This window comes from Dipodomys merriami, unplaced genomic scaffold, assembly GCF_024711535.1.
Source record: "Dipodomys merriami isolate MVZ:Mamm:240054 unplaced genomic scaffold, mDipMer1.0.p SCAF_18, whole genome shotgun sequence".
Lineage (NCBI taxonomy): Eukaryota > Metazoa > Chordata > Mammalia > Rodentia > Heteromyidae > Dipodomys > Dipodomys merriami.
In genome coordinates, this window is record NW_027203159.1 from 11,255,553 (window position 1) to 11,275,110 (window position 19,558).

The 19,558-nt window shown below is 51.4% G+C and overlaps 1 protein-coding gene across 1 annotated transcript; it reads left to right on the plus strand.

Moving 5' to 3' along the window:
* The first annotated feature begins 1,165 nt into the window (after nucleotides 1-1,165).
* Nucleotides 1,166-19,224, plus strand: LOC138829990 (6-phosphofructo-2-kinase/fructose-2,6-bisphosphatase 4-like). Its single transcript, XM_070026472.1, is given in 13 exon segments — nucleotides 1,166-1,262; nucleotides 6,313-6,429; nucleotides 6,753-6,849; nucleotides 9,026-9,092; nucleotides 10,290-10,364; nucleotides 10,802-10,902; nucleotides 11,648-11,855; nucleotides 12,994-13,140; nucleotides 15,490-15,594; nucleotides 16,591-16,720; nucleotides 17,135-17,197; nucleotides 18,005-18,069; nucleotides 19,150-19,224. Coding segments are annotated over 13 exon segments (1,332 nt in total). The 3' UTR covers nucleotides 19,210-19,224.
* The last annotated feature ends 334 nt before the right edge of the window (nucleotides 19,225-19,558 follow it).

The window sequence follows — 19,558 nt, forward strand, 5'->3', positions numbered from 1 at the left end:
CATCATCATCACCAGGCCTCTGTCCCTGAGCAAGAGCTACATTATTTATTAATTTTTCTTGTCGGTCATGGGGCTTGAACTCGTGGCCTGGGCGCTGTTGTCCCTGAGTCCTTTTGCTCAAGGCGGGTGCTCTACCCCTTGAGCCACAGCACCACTTCTGGTTTTCTGGTGGTTTATTGGAGATCAGAGTCTCAGGGACTTTCCTGCTCAGCCTGGTCTTGAACTGTGATCCTCAGAGGCTTGATTCTTAGATCTCAGCCTCCTGTGTAGCAAGGAATGACATCCCATCCCATCCCATCCCACGCCTGGGGCTGAACCAGAGCAGCTAGGTTGGTGGTTGTGGCTGACAGGTTGAGTCCCCGGTGCTTCAGGTGGAGCCACAGCGCCACTTCCAGCCTTTTTCTGCTTCTGTAGAACTGAGGTTCTGCTTCTGTAGTGCTGAGGATTCCTTGCTCTACCCCCTGCTGCCGCCTCCCCCGCCCCGCGTTGTGTTTGTTTATTTGTAAAGAAGTGCAGGTCGCTCTGATTTTTAATTGTTCAGAAGGCAATTTGTAAAGAAGTGCCGGTCGCTCTGATTTTTAATTGGTCAGAAGGCAATCCCGGAACAGCGTGTGGGGGGGCGGGGAAACGGTGCAAGCTCCGCCCCCTGCCCGCGTCGTTCAGCCTGTAGCGGAACCCCAAGTCTCCTCAGAGGCGGGGCTGCAGCGGCGGAGGGGGCGTGGCTTATGCAAATCGACACGGAGGTTGAGGTATAACGGTGTGGGGTGGGGGGAGGAGAAACGGAGGGAAGGGGAAAGGGGCGGGCTTACATAAATCCGGGTCTAGCGCACCTTGGGAGATGAGCATGCGCATTCTCAGTCTTGCGCGCCGGGTTCCAAACAAATCCTCCAAGAATGAATGAGGGGGAGAGGCGTGCGTGCGAACGTCGCGAGGCCCGCCCCGCCCCCTCCGGGTTGATTGGTGGAGTCGGAGGGGCCTGGTTATCCCGGGGGTGGGTTATTCCAGGGGCTGGACCAGCCTAGCGGCAACTAGGATAGGGGCGTGGCCCGAGGGAGGGGCGTGGCCCGAGGGAGGGGCGTGGCCTCGGGTGGCCCAGCTGCTGGCGGCGGCGGCAGCATTGGTGGCGGTGGCCGCAACGATCGCCCACCGTCCATCGGATCTGGGGATGGCGTCCCCACGCGAGTTAACCCAGAACCCCCTGAAGAAGATCTGGATGCCATACAGCAATGGGAGGCCCGCTCTGCACGCCTGCCAGCGTGGGGGTGAGATGGGGGGGAAGGAGGGGGACCTGGCATGGGGGGGGACGGGGGAGGGGAGGGGAGAGGACCCGTGGGAAAGCTGGGACAGGTGATGGGTATGGGGGGGACAGATGAGGCGGTGTTGGGGTGACTGGGCAGGGATCAGGTACCTGGAGTTTGGGGGGGGCTGTGTGGGCCACTGTCATCTTGGTGGAGGGGGGACATGGGGGGGCTAAGGAAGAGGAACTCTGAGGGTCATCAGGGTCACCAGGGTCCCCACACACACCCTCACCTCTTCCTGGGCTCCTAGATGGGACAGGGCTGGTGGTCTCAGCTGGGAATTTGGTTTTGGGTGACCCTGGGGTGAGACCCTTGATCTCTCTGACCCAAGAACCTGGCCCAGGCGTAAGTCTAGGTCAGAGGATATATACCCTTGGGCTTTAAAAACCCACATTGGGGAAGCACTTTTAGAGAAGTACCAGCGTCCAGTTGCTTCAGATTGGACGCACCTGCATTCACTTGTTTATTTATTGGTGCTGGCCCTAAGGGGTTTCAACTCCATCTCCTGGGTGTTTGTTGTCTCTGAACTTCTAGGGCTGGCGCTCGAAGCCTTGGAATCACCACTGCACGTGAAGCAGTTTATTATTACTGTTGTTGTTGTTGTTGAGAATCTCACAGACATTCCTGCCCTGGTCATCTTTGAAGTTGGATCCTCCTATCTCAGCCTCCTGAGGAGCTGGGATTATAGGCATAACAAATCTGCACCTTTTCTTATAACCTGGGAGAACTTCTTTTTTTTTTCCAGTCCTGGGGCTTGAACTCAGGGCCTGGGCACCTGTTTCCACCCAAGGCCAGGTGCTGTACCGCTTGAATCACGGCACCACTCCTGGCTTTGTCTGTGTAAGTGGTACTGAGGAATCGAACCCTGGACTTCGTGCGTGCTAGGCCAGGGCTCTACCATTGAGCCACATTCCCAGCCCTGGGAAGAAGAGCATTTTTGTTTCAGGAGTAAATGAAACACTATCATGAGTTTGCAACGTGGCAAGGATCTGGGGAGATACAGAGCCCCGTTGTGATCTCCCCAAACCCCTGACCTCTGCTTTGTGTGATAAGAAAAGCGGGGGAGCTTGGCCAGTGCCACTAGACCTTCGAAGGCCAAGACTTTGACCCTGATGTGAATGGGGAGAGCAATGTGTATGTTTCTGTGCTCACACTATGAGTTCTGGTAGGAATGAGTTCTGAGAGATTGAGTTCTTCCTCCTTCTCTTACTCGGTTGGTGGTGGTAGGACTTGAACTCAGGACCCAAGTGCTCGGTCCCTGAGCTCTCTCACTCAAGGCTAGTGCTTTAAGCCACAGCACCACTACCTGTTTCCTGGTGGTTCTTAGGAGACTGAGATCCTCATAATTCAGCCTCCTGAGTAGCTTGGATGACAGGTCTGAACCACCAGCACCCAGCTATATTCTGCTTTTTCTTTGGTGTCTAGTCTCCAGCTCCTTCGGTCCTATGCCCCCTCTACATCCACCACTCCCCTCAAACCCCCTTCCCCCGCCTCCAACATCAGCAAGTCTGAGTACCTGAAATTCTTATCTTTCTCAGGATTCACCTCTCAGTTTACACTGTGAATTTCTGGGGTCTGGTGGGGCAGAAAGTACCCAGGATCATGGCAGTGTAGACTTGGACCCCTGAGCCATTTTGATTTATTCATTCATGCATGCCTGCATGCATGCGTGCATTCATTTATTTATGCCACTACTGGAGCTTGAACTCAGGTCCTGGGATCTGTCCCTGAGCTCAAGGCTAGCGCTCTACCACTTTGAACCACACAGCTCCACTTCTGGCTTCTTTGGGTGGTTCATTGGAGTGAAGAGTCTCACAGACTTTCCTTCCCTGGGCTGGCTTTGAACTGTGATCTTCAGATCTGAGCCTCCTGAGGAGCTAGGATTCCAGATATGTACCACCCATACCAGGATCCAGGCTGCTTTATTTGAATCAAGAGCTCTTCCTTTCCCAGTGGGGGGGGGGCTCAGAGAGAGGAGGAGCAAGATGCAGGTCAGGAATCCATCATGGACTCCACTCCAGGGACTTGAGTCCATGGAAGTGTCCAGAATTTGAGGGGGAGGAGGGCTCTCTCTTGCCACCATGACTTGGGCCTCTGGGCTGCTAGGGCTTTGATGGCTTTCATTTGATTTACAGGAAATGAACTAGAGAAGGAAGCTATATCCATCTGTTCTCAACATTTCCTTCCTCATCCGCTCATGTATCTCCTGTCTTGTTTGCTTAGTGGTGGTGTGTGTGCCTGTGAGCTGAATGATTTAGTTGGTCATGGGGCTTGAACTCTGGGCCTGGGCGCTGTCCCTCAGCTCTTCAGCTCAAGGCGAACGAACGCTCTACCACTTGAGCCACAGCGCCCCTTTCTGATTTTCTGAGTGGTTCCTTGGAGATCAGAGTCTCACAGACTTTCCTTGCCCGGGCTGGCTTTGAACGGTGATCCTCAGATCTCAGCCTCCTGAGTAGCTAGGATGACAGGCGTGAGCCACCGGCACCCAACCTGTTGGTGAACTTTGATTTACCTGTGGGACCATTTCTCTGGAGCTTATCATAAAGAGCAGAGATGATAGCTAATTTATTACCTTGTTTTTGTGCCTGGACCCAATATACTGTCTGCCCACGTGGTTTTTTGTGTGTTTTTCAAATCCCTGCCCTGGAGCTTGAACTCAGGGCCTGGTGCCAACCCTGAGCTTCTTTTGCTCAAGGCTGGCGCTCTACAACTTGAGTCACAGCTCCCCTTCCATCTCTTTTGCTAGTTTATCTGAGAGAGAAAATTCTCACATCTTTCCCAGTCTGCTTTGACCCCTGATCCTCAGATGCCACCCTCTCCAGAAGCCAAAATTACAGGTGTGAGGGACGGCACCCTGCTGGGCATGTTTATCAAGAGATGGGAGTTGTATCTTCAAATGCTGTGGGCGGAGGGAGGCCTGAACTATAGAAGCAAATCTAGGAAGATAGGACTTGTGAACAGGGGGCCCGGAACCCCAATCCTGAGGACTTTGGGGTTGTCCCTGAGGGACAGGGAAAGGGTGGCCCCATGAAAATGGGGAGCAGATGGAAAGTGCCAGTTTATCAGTTCAACATCCCTGATTGTCTTTGGCTGGAAGTTTGTGGGTGCAGACAGATCCCCCCCACAACTATCCATCGGCCCTCAGGCCTCAGTTCATTTCTCTTCCTCCCATCTTGGCAGATGCTGAGGCTTTTCTCTTTCTTTTGCCAGTCCTGGGGCTTGAACTCAGGACCCAGATGCTGTCCCCCAAGCTCCTTTTAGCTCAAGGCTAGCACTCTGCCACTTGAGCCAGCACTTCTGGCGCTAAGTTAATTGGAGATGTGGGTCTCACAGACTTTCCTGCCTGGGCAGCCCTCAGACTGTGATCCTCAGACCTCAGCCTCCCCAGTGGCTAGGCTGCCAGGCAGGAGCCTCTGGCCCCTAGGTAATGTCTGTGCGGGTGGGGGGGGGCGCCCAGGATTAGCTCATGGTCTCTACACCCTAAGTCCCAAGGGCAGTGAACACAAGGTGTGCCCTGCAGGTTCGGCCTGTTGTGCAAAAGCAAGTAGAGGACATTATTTCCCTGAAGAGTTGTGGCATTCCGATTTCACCGATTAGGACCTTCTAGTGTCCGAGTTTCCTGTAAAGGGTCAGAGACAAGATAAATACTGAGGGCTGGGAGTGTGGCTTAGTGGTAGAGTGCTCGCCTAGCATGCATGAAGCTCTGGGTTCGATTCCTCAGGACTGCATCCACAGAAAAAGCTGGAAGTGGCGCTGTGGCTTAAGTGGTAGAGCGCTAGCCTTGAGCAAAAGAAGCTCAGGGACCATGTCCAGGTCCTGAGTTCAAGTTCCAGGACTGGTCAAAAGAGAGAGAGGGAGAATTGCTTGAGCGGAACACTACCATGCTAGATACTCAGGAGGCTGAGATCTGAAGATCTCAGTTCAAAGTCAACCCTGGGCAGGAAAGTCCAGGACACTCTTATCTTCAATTAAGCATCACAGAAGCTGGAAGTAGAGTTGTGGCTCAAATGCTAGAGTGTTAGTCTTGAGTTTAAAAAAAAACAAGGAAAGCTCCCAGGTCATGAGTTCAAGCCCCACAACCCCCACATAAAGAAACAAAGAGTCAACTTTTGTGACTGGCAAAGAAAGGAAATGTACCAAATGAAAAGGCAAACAGGCGGGCACTGATGGCTCACGCCTGTAATCCTAGCTACTCAGGAAGCTGAGATTTGAAGATCATGGTTCGAAACCAGCCTGGACAGTGAAGTCCAGGAGATTCCTATCTCCAGTTAATCACAGGTAAAGCTGGGAGTGGCGCTGTGGCGCTAGAGGTAGAGCACTAGCCTTGAGCAAAAGATGCGCAAGGACCATTGCGGGGCTTGAACTCTGGGCCTGGGCACTGTCCTCAGCTCTTCAGCTCAAGGCTAACGCTCTACCACTTGAGCCACAGCGCCACTTCCAGTTTTCTGCTGGAGATGAGAGTTTCAAGGCCTTTCCTGCCTGGGCTGGCTTTGAACCGTGATCCTCAGATCTCAGCCTTCTGAGTAGTTAGGATTACAGGCGTGAGCCACCGGCACCAGGCTTCTTGCTTGCTTGCTTTCCTTCCTCCCTCCTTTCTTTCTTTCCTTCTTTCCTTCCTTCCTTCTTTCCTCCCTCCCTTGTTTCTTCCCTCCCTTATTACTTTCCCTCCTTCCTTCCTTCCTCCCTTTTTGTTGCCAGTCCTGGGCACTGTCCCTGAGCTTCTTTGGCTCAAGGCTAGCGCTCTTACCACTTGAGCCACAGCACCGCTTCTGGCTTTTTCTGTGTATGTGGTACTGAGGAATCAAACCCAAGGCTTCACGCATGCTAAGTGAGCACTCTACCACTGAGCCACATGCCCAGGAGCTGTTAACTTGAAACTGGGCTTGTAGGGCTGCTGAGACCACGAAGCCAGGAAGAGACAGCACTGAACAAATTCTCTGAAGCGGAGGGAGGAACACACTGGCAGCTCCCCGCCCCCAACCATAGCTTACCCTATGCCCTACTTGCTTTCCAGTCTGTATGACCAACTGCCCCACACTGATCGTCATGGTGGGCCTACCTGCTAGAGGCAAGACCTACATCTCCAAGAAGCTGACTCGGTACCTGAACTGGATTGGTGTACCCACCCGGGGTGCGTCTCCCAGGGGGGGATTGGGGCCTGGTGAGGAGGGGAAGGGGGGAGAGAAGGTTGGGTGGGTGGGTGGGTGGAGAGAAAGGCTCCTGATATGGGAAAAGGTAGGATCACTTTTCTGGGAAATGGTAGGATCGCTTTTCTGGGTAATGGTAGGATCAATTTTCTGGGTAATGGTAGGATCGCTTTTCTGGGAAATGGTAGGATTGCTTTTCTTGGAAAAGGTAGGATCGCTTTTCTGGGAAAAGGTAGGATCGCTTTTCTGGGAAAGCTTGAGCTATTTATTCTCCTCTCGGGCCCCTCCCCGCCCCCCCCCTCCCCAGAACTCAACGTGGGCCAGTATCACCGCAGCATGGTGAAAACATACACATCTTTTGAGTTTTTCCTCCCAGACAATGAAGAAGGCCTGAAAATCAGGAAGTGAGTATGTGGGGGACTGAGGGGCTACGGGGGGAGAGGGAAAAAGGGGGGTACTTCTGTTGGGAAAGGTCCCTGCAGGATCAACCTCTGGGGGGGGGCTGAGCTGTGGGTGACACTCACTTAGCTACTTCAGAACCCTGGCTAGTGGGGCTGGGAAGGTGGCTTAGGGGTAGAGTGCTTGCCTAGCATGCAGGAAGCCCTGGGTTCGATTCCTCAGTACCACATATGCAGAAAAGGCCAGAAGTGGCACTGTGGCTCAAGGTGTAGAGTGCTAGCCTTGAGCAAAAGAAGCTCAGGGACAGGGCTCAGGCCCTCAGTTCAAGCCTCGGGACCAGCAAATAAAATAAAATAAGTCAACTAATTAATTACAAAAGAAAACTCTATGTGTGGCTTCCTATTTCGGCTGGCCTATCCCTGCCCAGAAGAGAGGCAGAAGGCTTAGCCAGGGCAGCACAAAGGCTTAAGGTCCTGTTTGTCTACTCCAGCCCTTCCATGGAAGGTTCTAGATGGTTTGGATATGGGCCTCAGAAATGGAGCAGGTGGCACCTTTGCTCATTTTCCCCAGTATAATAATGCCCCTCCTGAGTGGAGTATGTTTGGCATGTGCTGGGCATGCTCTTTTATTGTTGGTGGTGGTGTAGGACATGAACTCTGGGCGCTGTCCCTCAGCTCTTCAGCTCAAGGTGAGCACTCTACCACTTGAGCCACAGGCCACTACTGGTTTTCTGGTGATTTATTGGAGATAAAGAGTCTCACAACCTTTCTTGCCCAGGCTGGCTTTGAACCATGATCCTCAGATCTCAGCCTCCTGAGTAGCTAGGATGACAGGCATGAGCCACTCTGCCTGTATGTGTGTGTGTGTGTGTGTGTGTGTGTGTGTGTGTGTGTGTGTGTGTGTGAGAAAGAGAGAGAGAGAGAGAGAGAGAGAGAGAGAGAGAGAGGTCTTACAGTGATCAGGAAGGCCAAGTTGGGGTGTCCATGGGGAAAGGTTTTAGCTCGGCCTGGAGCTGATCTCTCCTTTCCACATTCCCCTGAGAGCCAAACCTCCTGGAGATCTCTTGGCCTAGGGTGGAACAGACCTGTTTTGGCCTCAGCCATCAGGAAAGAGCAAAAGTTTGCTAAGTTCTTCCCCAAATCCAACTCTATATAGAGAATGACAGGCTACCATGGGTACGGGCCATCTGTCCCGTGTCTGGCCACCAGGGGACAGGAGTTGCCCACTGTCGGGCTTGCACCAGTGAGCTGTGATTGCATCACAGCCAGGTTGAGGGATGGGAAAGTGGAGTCTGACACCCAGATTTCTGTTGCCAAACAATGGGTTAACTCAAAGCTTACCTCCTGGCCACATAGAGCTGCAGGAAAAGACCTGTGTTACTGTGTGCTGGTGTTTTGTTTTTGTTTTCTGGTGCTGCACTTGAACTCAGGGCCTGGGCTCTGTCCCTAAGCTTTTGTGCTTAAGGCTACTACTGCTCTACCACTTGAGCCACAGTTCCACTTCTGGCTTTTGGAGCTAAGAGTCTCCTGGACTTCCCTATCCGGGCTGGCTTTGAACCGTGATCCTCAGATCTCAGCCTTCTGTGTAGATAGGATGACAGGTTTGAGCTTCTGGTACTCAGCTGTGCTGGGTTCTTGAAGTTCATTGTCAGGTGTCGTTTTACACTTGGGGAAACTGAGGCTCAGAGATGCCAGGAACCTCACGCAACATAGCAAGCTGCTCTTCATTTGAACGTAAGTCATCTTGAACTTAAGTCCCTTTACGATGGAAAACATCATTCAAATGATTATCCAGTTAGTAGGCCAAGTAAGATCAAATGTATTGCTAGCTGGGCACTGGTGGTTCACGCCTGTCATCCTAGCTACTCAGGAGGCTGAGATCTGAGGATCACAGTTCAAAGCCAGCCCTGGGCAGGAAAGTCCAGGAGACTCTTATCTCCAATCAACCAGAAGAGAACCGGAAGTGGTGCTGTGGCTCAAGGGGTAGAGCACTCGCCTTGAGCTGAAGAGCTGAGGGACAGCGCCCAGGTCCTGAGTTCAAGTCCCAGGGCTGGCACACCCACACACACACACACACAAAGAATGGGACCAGTATCTGGGCCTTTGCTGTCTGTCAGAAAGTGAACCACTTCCTTCCCACAGCCAGCGCTGACTATTTAACCCTGTGTTTTCTGTCTTGAAGGCAGTGTGCCCTGACAGCCCTCTGTGACATCCGGAGGTTCCTCAGTGAATAGGGGGGACACGTGGCGGTGAGTGTGACACCCCAACAGTAGAGATGGGAGACCCAGAAGTCTTCCCGCTTATCCAGAATGTTCCCTGGGTGCCAGCGTGGGAGAGGAAGCTACGCAGGAGTCGCTGGAGGCCACGTCTGGGCTGAGGTTTCCCTTTGGGCTTGTGGCTGCATTGAAACCTGAGACATTTCTCTTCGTTTCTAGAAATTAAGGCTTTGACGATGTCTAAGGGCAGCCCACGTGTGATTTCTCCTGGTGTGGAGAGCCGGGCCCAGCACTGACTGCTATTCAGGAAGCAGCTGAGAGCCAACCTGGGAGGGTGGGGTACAGTGAAGTTGGGGTATCTTGGGGGGAACCCCAGTTCAGCCCACAATTGCTTGCTCCCTTCTGTTTTTCTTTGTGAGTTTTTTGTTTTGTCAGTCGTGGGGCCTGAACTCTGGGCCTGGGCGCTGTCCCTCAGCTCTTCAGCTCAAGGCGAGCGCTCTACCACTTGAACCACAGCGCCACTTCTGGCTTTTTCTGTGGATGTGGTACTGAGGAATCAAACCCAGGGCTTCATGCATGCTAGGCAAGCACTTTACCACTGAGCCACGTTGCCAGCCCCTCCAGTAGTTCTTTGAAAAACCACCTCAATCACTTCCTGTAAACTCACTCATAAAGTTCCTGTTATACACACTAGACTTGATCTCTAATTTTATCTTGGTTCCCTTCATTTTCTCTGTTGATTTTGTTTTGAGAAGGACTTCTCAACATGGTCAATATTTAGTTGACTTTAAAAATTCAGATGTCAGGTGTCAGTGGCTCAGGCCTGTCACCCTAGTTACTCAGGAGGCTGAGATCTGAGGATCATGGTTCAAAGCCAGCCAGGGCAGAAAGCCCTTGAGACTCTTATTGACAATTAACCACCAAAAAGCCAGAAGTGGAGCTGTGGCTCAAGTGCCTGGGCGCTGTCCCTGAGCTCTTCAGCTCAAGACAAGCGCTCTACCACTTGAGCCACAGCGCCACTTCCATTTTTCTGGTGGTTCATTGGAGATAAGAGTCTTAAGGACTTTTCTGCCCAAGCTGGCCTTGAACCGCGATCCTCAGATCTCAGCCTCTTGAGTAGCCAGGATGACAGGCGGGAGCCACCAGGGCCAAGCTTACCCTGCAATCTTTGTTAGCATCTACCTTTTCCCACTAAGTCTGGAGGCTGAATTAACCCCAGTTTTGTCCTAGGTGTTTGATGCAACCAACACCACCCGGGAACGAAGGGCCACCATCTCTAATTTTGGGGAACAGAATGGCTACAAGGTAAGCCTTTCCCCATCACAGCTCCTGGATCGGGTCGTGGCCTATCCAGACCCTTTGGGGCTCCTGTTACAGCCTCGCCAAGATACCTTCACAAGGCATTACATGCTGGGCGCTGGTGGCTCACACCTGTCATCCTAACTACTCAGAAAGCTGAGATCTGATGATCATGGTTCAAAGCCAGCCCAGGCAGGAAAGTCTGTGAGACTCTTATCTCCAATGAACAACCAGAAAACCAGAAGTGGCGCCGCCTGAGCCCCACAGCCTCCTCCATACAAGTGGTCCTCAGGAGTCTGATCTTGACTCAACATGGAGGCGATGCTGTCTCCCGACCCCAGTGAGGCTCAGGACCAAATAAAGGTCAGCCTGGGCCTCGGCTCACACCCAGCGGAAGCTCCTAGTCCCAAACCGACTTCCGCCTTGTGACTTTCCCGAGTTAGGCTGGACGCACCACTCACCACTATGTTGGCAGCGATGACTTCTGGGTCCACACAGATGGATTCCACGAAGAAGATCTACGCCAAAGAGCAGGACCAGAAGGGTGAGGAGGGAGGAATAAACATGGGCAAGGTGTTTGCTCTGGGATTTTCCTCTGGGGGGCCCTTGACCCGAAGCCAGGCCAAGGTGGGGTGTTTGTGTGTGTGTGTGTGTGTGTGTGTGTGTGTGTGTGTGAGAGAGAGAGAGAGAGAGAGAGAGAGAGGGAGGAACATAGAACTAAAGGAGGTCTTCTGGGGCTGGGAAGGTGGCTCAGTGGTAGAGTGCTTGCCTTGCATGCATGAGGCCCTGGGTTTGATTCCTTAGCACCACAGAAGCAGAAAAAGCCAGAAGTGGTGCTGTGGCTCAAGCAGTAGAGCGCCAACCTTGAGCTGAAGAGCTGAGGGACAGCGCCCAGGCCCAGAGTTCAGGCCCCACGACCGACAAAAAATAAAATAAAATAAAATAAAGGAGGTCTACTGATTTATCTTGGAGCACTTGAAATTCCAATTCTTTGTGGCTCATGCTAACTCCCAATCTGACATGTGATGCCTTTTCTTTTTGTTGTCGGTCATGGGGCTCAAACTTGGGGCCTGAGTGCTGTCCCTGAGCCCTTTTGCTCAAAGCTAACAGGCTACCCCTTGTTCCTCTTCCATCCACAGCACCTCGCTGATCAGTCAAGGGCGAGCAGATAGGCTGCTAATTAAGGCTCTGCAGCTGGTTCCTCTAGCTGGCCAGATGTGTCTCCCAGGCCAATGGCCACAATCACAGCCTCTTTCTCTCTCTCTCTTCTTTCTCTCTCTCTCTGGAAGGGAGCTCTCCTACATCAAGATCATGGACGTGGGGAAGAGCTATGTAGTGAATTGCATGGCCGACCACATCCAGAGCCGGATTGTATATTACCTCATGAACATCCAAGTGACTCCCCGCTCTATCTACCTCTGCCGGCATGGAGAAAGCGAGCTCAACCTCAAGGGCCAGATTCGTGGGGACCCAGGACTGTCCCCCCGGGGCAGAGAGGTCCGTGCCCGGGCAGTTGTCTGCTGGCATCTATACCCCTGGGGAGGGGGCTTCATCCCACAGATGTGTATGTTCACCAGGCTTGAGCCCTTGTAGTTCAGATGCAATTGAAGATGAGCCTGGTGCCAGTGGCTCACGCCTGTTATCCTAGCTCCTCAGGAGGCTGAGATCTGAGGATCGAAGTTTGAGGCCAGCCTGAGAAGGAGAGACCAGGAGATTCTTTATCTCCAGTGAACTACCCAAACAAACAAAACAAAACAAAGCCAGAAATAGAGCTATGGCTAAAATGAGGGTAGAGCATTAGTCTTGAGCAATAGAAGCTAAGAGACAGGGCCCAGACTCTGAGTTCAAGAACCAGGACTGGCAAAAAATAAAGTAGGCCAGGCACTGGTGGCTCACATCTGTGATCCTAGCTACTCAGGAGGCTGAGATCTGAAGATTGAGGTTCAAAGCCAGCCTGGCAGGAAAGTCTGGAAGATTCTTATCTCCAATGAACCACCAGGAAACTAGAAGTGGTGCTGTGGTTCAAAGTGGTAGAGTGCTAGCCTTGTTCAGAAAGAGCTCAAGGACAGCACCCAAGCTCTGAGTTCAAGACCCAGGACTGACTAAAATAAAATAAGCCAGGTGCCGGTGGCCATCCTAGCTATTCAGGAGGCTGAGCTCTGAGGATCACAGTTCAAAGCCAGCCCGGGCTGGAAAGTCCATGAGACTCTGATCTCCAATAAACCACTAGAAAACCAGAAGTGGCGCTGTGGCTCAAGTGGTAGAGCGCTAGCCTTGAGCTGAAGAGCTCAGGAACAGTGCCCAGGTCCAGAGTTCAAGCCCCAGGAATGACAAAAACAGCTAATGGCTGTTCCACAAGCCAGGAAAGATATTGAGGTCTGGATGGGTGGAGGCTGTGTGCTCTGGGACAGGGTGGGTGGAATTCAAGGAATCATGTCAGTACCTGTTCTTGGGGTGTGAGGAGAAGCACTCAGAGGTGTGTGTGTGTATGCTGTGTCCAGGAAGTTAGTCTTTGAATTTGAGCTGAAGTTGAGACAGAGCTATGAACTAGCTCCAGACCAGCCAGGGGTGGGGTGTGTCTTGGAAAGCCCCCAAATATGAGACTGTTATTTTATCTGTTATGCGCGCGTGTCAGTTTGCCAAGAGCCTGGCCCAGTTCATCAGCAATCAGAACATCAAGGATCTGAAGGTGTGGACCAGCCAGATGAAGAGGACAATTCAGACCGCCGAGGCACTGGGGGTCCCCTACGAACAATGGAAGGTCCTCAACGAGATCGATGCGGTACCCAGCCCTTCCCCTCCTCTTCCTCTCCTACCACAGCCACCTGGGGCTTGAACTCAGGGCTTGGGCACTGTCCCTGAGCTTCTTTGACTCAAGGCTAGCACTCTACCACTTGAGCCACAATGCCACCTGCAGCTTTTTCTGTGTATGTGGTGCTGAGGAATGGAACCCAGGGCTTCATGCATGGTAGGCAAGCACTCTACTGCTAAACCACCTTCCCAGCCTTCTCCTGGGCTTTCTTTTTTTAATCTTTTTTTTTTCCATGTTGGATTTTCTGTCTATTAATTATTGATTTCTAGAAGCACTTTACGCATTTTAGATCTGATATATGCTTGGGAGATTTCTGATGAAATGCTAAGCATTTGTAAATAAGAACAGTTGTGGAGCTGGGTGCTAGTGGCTCACGCCTGTCATTCTAGCTCCTCAGGAGGCTGAGATGTGAGGATCCTGGTTGGAAATCAGCCCAGGCACAAAACTCCATGAGACTCTTCAGCTAAGCCAGAAGTGGTGCTGCAGCTCAAGTGGTAGGGTTACCCTTGAACAGAAAAGCTCAGGGGCAGAGCCCAGGCCCTGAGTTCAGGTCCCAGGACACACACACACACACACTCAGGTCCAAGGAAACACACACACACACACACACACACACACACACACACACACACACACACGAGAGATCACGTGAGACTCTGGTTAATGCTATCTTTGCCCAGAAGGTTTATTTTTGTTCTTGGCAGGCAGTGAGTGATGAATCACTTTAGTCTAGTTAGAGATAAACTGTTTCAAAGTAGTACTTTGATCTCTTCATGGAAGCTACTCAATTTTCAGGTCACCTCTGTTGCTAGGTTACTGAGGACTCTCTGAGCTTCAATCATTACCACCACCACCATCATCATCATCTCCTTTTCATCTTCTTTTTCCTTCTTTCTCTTTCCTGCTCCTCCTTTACTCTTTTCCTTTGTTTCCTTTTCCCTTTCTTTTCTTTTCTTTTTTAAACCGGTCCTGGACTTGAACTCAGAGCCTCGGCACTGTCCCTGAGCTTCTTTTGCTCAAGGCTGGCACTCTACCACTTGAGCCACAGCACCACTTCTGGCTTTTTTCTGTGTATGTGGTACTGAGGAATCGAACCCAGGGCTTCATGCGTGCTAGGCGAGCACTCTACCACTCAGCCACCTTCCCAGCACATCTCTTGGATTTTCTTATGCAACTATCATTCCTCAATAAGGCTGTTCCTGATTGTTGCCTTCCCAATGAATGTGTCTTGTGTTTCTGTTTCATATTATGTCACTGGCAAGGACATATTATGAGCAAACTGGACATGATTGTTTTGTTTTGCTTTGTTGCAGCCCTTGAAAGTGGACTCAGGGACTCACTCTGTGTTACTTGAGCTATATATGCCCTCAGTCCTTTTTGCATTTTTAGCTTTTCAGATAGAGTCTCCCATTTTTCCCCCTATACTTTTAGCCCTTCTAACTCCATCTCCCCAGTAGGAGTAGCTGGGATTACAGGCATGTACTACTATTCCGGTTTCTTCTTAAACTTCCATCCTTTGGAATGCTGGTAGGCTTGAACAAATGGATCCTGTTCCTAGCAAGTCAGGAATAGCCCAGGCCCTGAGTTCAAGCCCTAGAACTGGCACAAGAAAAGAAAGGAAAAAAAGAAAGAAAGAAAGAAGAAAGGAAGGAAGAAAGAAGTAGGGAAGGGAGGGAAGGAGGAAAGGAAGGAGGGGGAAGGAAGGAAAGAAAAAGAAGAAGAAGGAAAGAAAGAGAGAGAGAATATTATAATGAAGCTTAGGGTCAGCACATTAAAAAAAAGATATAAAACCCAAAACTATAGTTGAAATGTGAAAAACTTGATCTCATAGAAAAAGAGCAGAGACAAGCAGGGGAGGATGGTAAGAGAATGGGGAAGGAGGAAATTCTTATTATCTACAGCACAATAGTGTGAGGATAGTTAACAATAATTTGCTGAATATTTCATGTACAGAGTGTGTGTATGTGTGTGTGTGTATATACACTGGTACTGGAACTTGAACTCAGGGCCTAAGCACTGAGTTCGTTTTGCTCAGGGCTAGAGCATCTATCTCTTGGAGTCACAGCACCACTTCTGGTTTTTTGGATGGTTCATTGGAGATCGGAGTCTCACAGACTTTCCTGCCCAGGCTGGCTTTGAACCACGATCCTCAGACCTCAGCCTCCTGAGTGGCTAGGATGACAGGCGTGAGCCACCAGTGCCCGGCTTGTTAAAGCTCTTCCAACTGTTCTCCCCTCCCCTCTACCACTCCCCCTGAAGCCCACCCCACTACCCTCCCTCCCCGTGTGGGTTGTGTGACAATGACTATTGTTTCCCCAGGGCGTTTGCGAGGAAATGACCTATGAGGAAATCCAGGATCACTATCCACTGGAGTTTGCTCTGCACGATCAGGACAAGTACAGATATCGGTACCCCAAAGGGGCGGTAAGTAGGATTTGAAGGTATAGCCCCCCTATCTGCTGCCTGGTGACTGCCAAAGAGCCTTTCTCTGCATGTTTTCCCTTGCCACGGGGTGATGATGACATCTGGGTAGTTCCATGTGTCATCCCTAGCTCAGGCTCCACTTCCAGAACCTTCCCCAGATAGACAAGACCACTATAAATGCTCTGCATTTGTTCCCTGCCCTAAGACAAGACTCTGGTCAACCCCAAATCAGAAACAGAGGTGCTAGCGTTCTTACCACCTTGAGCCACAGTGCCACTTCCAGTTTTCAGGTGGTTCGTTGGAGATAAGAGTCTCACGGACTTTCCTGCCTGGGCTGGCTTCGAACTACGATCCTCAGATCTCAGCCTCCTGAGTAGCGAGGATGACAGGTGTAAGCCATCAACACCTGGCTTGGAGGCCTCATTTTAATGACTTTCACTGGCTGGGCACTGGTGGCTCATGCCTATAATCCTAGCTACTCAGGAGGCTGAGATCTGAGGATGTCAGTTCAAGGTCAGCTCAGGCAGGAAAGTCCATGAGACTCTTCTCTCCAATGAACCACCAAAAAACCAGAAGTGGTGCTGTGGCTCAAAATGGTAGAGCGCTCACCTTGAGCTGAAGAGCTGAGGGACTGTGCCCAGGCCCTGAGTTCAAGTCCCAGGACTGACAAAACAGAAAAAAAGAAATTTGTAGCACAGGGTGAGATACAGGATCACACGGGCCTGTGTGACCCCTTGGGCCTGAGACCCAGCCCTCTCATACTATGAATTGGCCTGGGGAGGGTACGGGGGGATGATTATCTCCTTTTCAACCCCCTCTTCCTTTTTCCCCTCCCCCAGCTTCCCTCTGGAGCCCAGAATCCAGGGGAGTCCAACTGGAGGAAGCCCTGGTCCTAATCTCTAGGGTGGCAGACCAGAGCCCATTACCCAGAATGTCCCGCAGTTCTAGTCCCAGAACCAGAACCTAAGAGACATCTACCCTGCTCTGCCTTCACAGTCTTACAAGGACCTGGTCCAGTGCCTGGAGCCTGTCATCATGGAACTGGAGAGGCAGGAGAATGTTCTGGTCATCTGTTACCAGGCGGTGATGCGCTGTCTCCTGGCCTATTTCCTTGACAAAGCAGCAGGTGCCCAACCTCTTCCTGGGGATGAAGGGAGAGGGAGGGAGGAAGGGAGGGAGGGAGGGGCAGAGGGGCTGTCTTCTGGGCATCATTATTTGCATGCTATCCCTTCCTTTTTTTCTCTCTCTCTTTTCTTTGTCAGTTGTGGGACTTGAACTCAGGGCCTGAGCACTGTCCCCAAGCCTCTTTGTACTCAAGGCTAGCTCTCTACCGCTTGAGCCATGGCTAGCTCTCTACCGCTTGAGCCACAACACCACTTCCGGTTTTTGAGTGGTTCATTGGAAATAAGAGTCTCACAGGGAGTTTTCTGCCCGGGCTGGCTTTGAACCGTGATCCTCAAATCTCAGCCTCCAGAGGAATTAGGATAACAGGTGTGAGCCACCAGCGCCCAGCTAATCTCTTCCTTTTTTGTGTGTACAGAACAGCTACCGTACCTCAAGTGTCCCCTGCACACAGTCCTGAAGTTGACCCCTGTGGCGTATGGTAAGCAAGCTCTGTACCTGTTCGCTTTGGGACTGCTATGATCTTGGCTGTCTGCAGTGTTCCATGATTTTCTGGAAATGGCTTGAAAATCCCATGAAGGGCCTAATTTCCCCAGCCTATCTTTCTCAATTGTATATATATATGCCAGTCCTGGGACTTGAACTCAGGGCCTGGGCGCTATCCCTGAGCTTCTTTTGCTCAAGGCTAGCACTCTGCCACTTGAGCCACAGCTCCACTTCTGGCTTTTTCTGTGTATGTGGTGCTGAGGAATTGAACCCAGGGATTCATGCATGCTAGGCAAGCACTCTACAACTGAGCCACCTTCCCAGCCCTAACTTGTTTTTCTATTTTCTTTTTATGTCAGTAGTAGGACTTGAACTCAGGGCCTGGAAGCTGTCTCTTCACTCTTTTGCTCAAGGCTGGTGCTCTACCATTTGCGCCACACCTCCATTTCTGACTTTTTTGCTAGTGAGTTGGGGATAAGAGTCTCTTGGGAGCCAGGCACTGGTGGCTCATGCCTGTCATCCTAGCTACTCAGGGAGGCTGAGATCTGAGGATCACTGTTCAAGGCCAGCCTGGACAGGAAAATCCATGAGACTTTTATCTCCAATGAACCACCAGAAAACCGGAAGTGGCGCTGGGGCTCCAAGTGGTAGAGCGCTCGCCTTAAGCTGAAGAGTTCAAGGACAGTGCCCAGGCCCTGAGTTCAAGTCCTACCCCTGACAAAAAAAACAAACCAAACAGAGACTGGCACTCCACATCACAAACACCAGGGACTACATTTGCCTTTTTTTCCCCCTTTGGCAGGTTGTAAAGAGGAATCTATTTTCCTGAATGTGGCAACTGTGAACACACACCGAGATAAGCCTCAGGTAGCCATGATGTCACTAGTGGGGAGAGGGGGGTCCGACACATACTTGGGGGGACATTCAGACTCCCCAGCCCTCAGGAGCCCTAGCTAGGGTACTAGCTAGGGTCTTCTCCCAAGGTTGATTGCCTCAGTGGTTCTGTTGTTGTAAACAGAAAAAGCTGGAAGTGGTGCTGTGGTTCAAGTGGTAGAGCGCTAGCCTTGAGCCAAAGAAGCTCAGGGACAGTGCCCAGGCCCTGAGTTCAAGCCCCAGGACTGGCAAAATAAATAAATAAATAAAAAGTATTAAATAAAATGGTATTAGCTGGGCACAGGTGGCTCACGCCTGTCATCCTAACTACTCAGGAGCCTGAGTTCTGAGGATCATGGTTCAAAGCCAGTCTGGGCAGGAAAATCTGTAAGACTCTTTATCTCCCATGAACCACCAGAAAACTGGAAGTGGTGCTGTGGTTCCAAGTGGTAGGACGCTAGCCTTGAGTGAACAAGAGCTTAGGAACAGTGCCCAGGCCCTGAGTTCAAGCCCCACGACTGAGGGAGAAATATATAAATAAAGTGATATTTCCATATTTGTTGGCGAGGCTATCAGAGAGTCCAGCACCAGACAGTCTTCCCTCCACTCCCATCTATCCAGAATACTACTCTTATTCCCTAAGATTTGGTTTTGGGTCAGTCCTGCAGACTTGAACTCAGGGCCTGGGCACTGTCTTTGAGCTTTTGTGCTCAAGGCTTACAACACTCTACCACTTTGAGCCACAGCACCACTACTTTTGGGCTGTGTGTGTGTGTCTGTGTATATGTGGTGAATTATGAGAGTCTCGCAGATCTTCCTGCCTGGGCTGACTTTGAACCACGATCCTCAGATCTCAGCCTCCTGAGTAGCTAGGATGACAGGCATGAGTTACCCGTGCTCAGCCACCATTGCCCAATTATCTGAGTGCCCATTGTGTATTAGGAAACTTACTTAGGGCAGATCAGGGTCCGAAGTCCTTGTGAAGAAGGTGGCGGGGAGGCGGGGATCCTTAGAAAGTAGGACCATGTGTCCCCTCCATTCCTGATGAAGGATCCGTGTCTTCTTCTTGTACAGAATGTAGACATCTCCAGGCCTCCAGAGGAAGCGCTTGTGACAGTTCCCGCCCACCAGTAACCCCTTCTCCACTGTGACCCGGGGACGGGCACTGATTGCTGCAGACAAGCACAGTTCTGGTCCCACTGGATCTTGCAGTACTAGTGTACAGTCACCCTCCAGGCACATTCCTGAAGCCGGGCATGGTGGCTAAGTAGCACCCAGAACCCCCAGCTCAGCCCCCTTGTTGACAGCCAAGTGACAAGGGGGGCTGTGGCTGACCGACTAGCTGCTATGAATCTCTGGGCCAGACAATGGTCTGGGACACGGTCTCTCACCCCAGGCTGGCTGCTTCTGGGAAACGTGTTGCCCGAAATGTGAAATGAAAAGTTCCCACTGGGTCCAGTGCTGGTAGCACACACCTGTAATC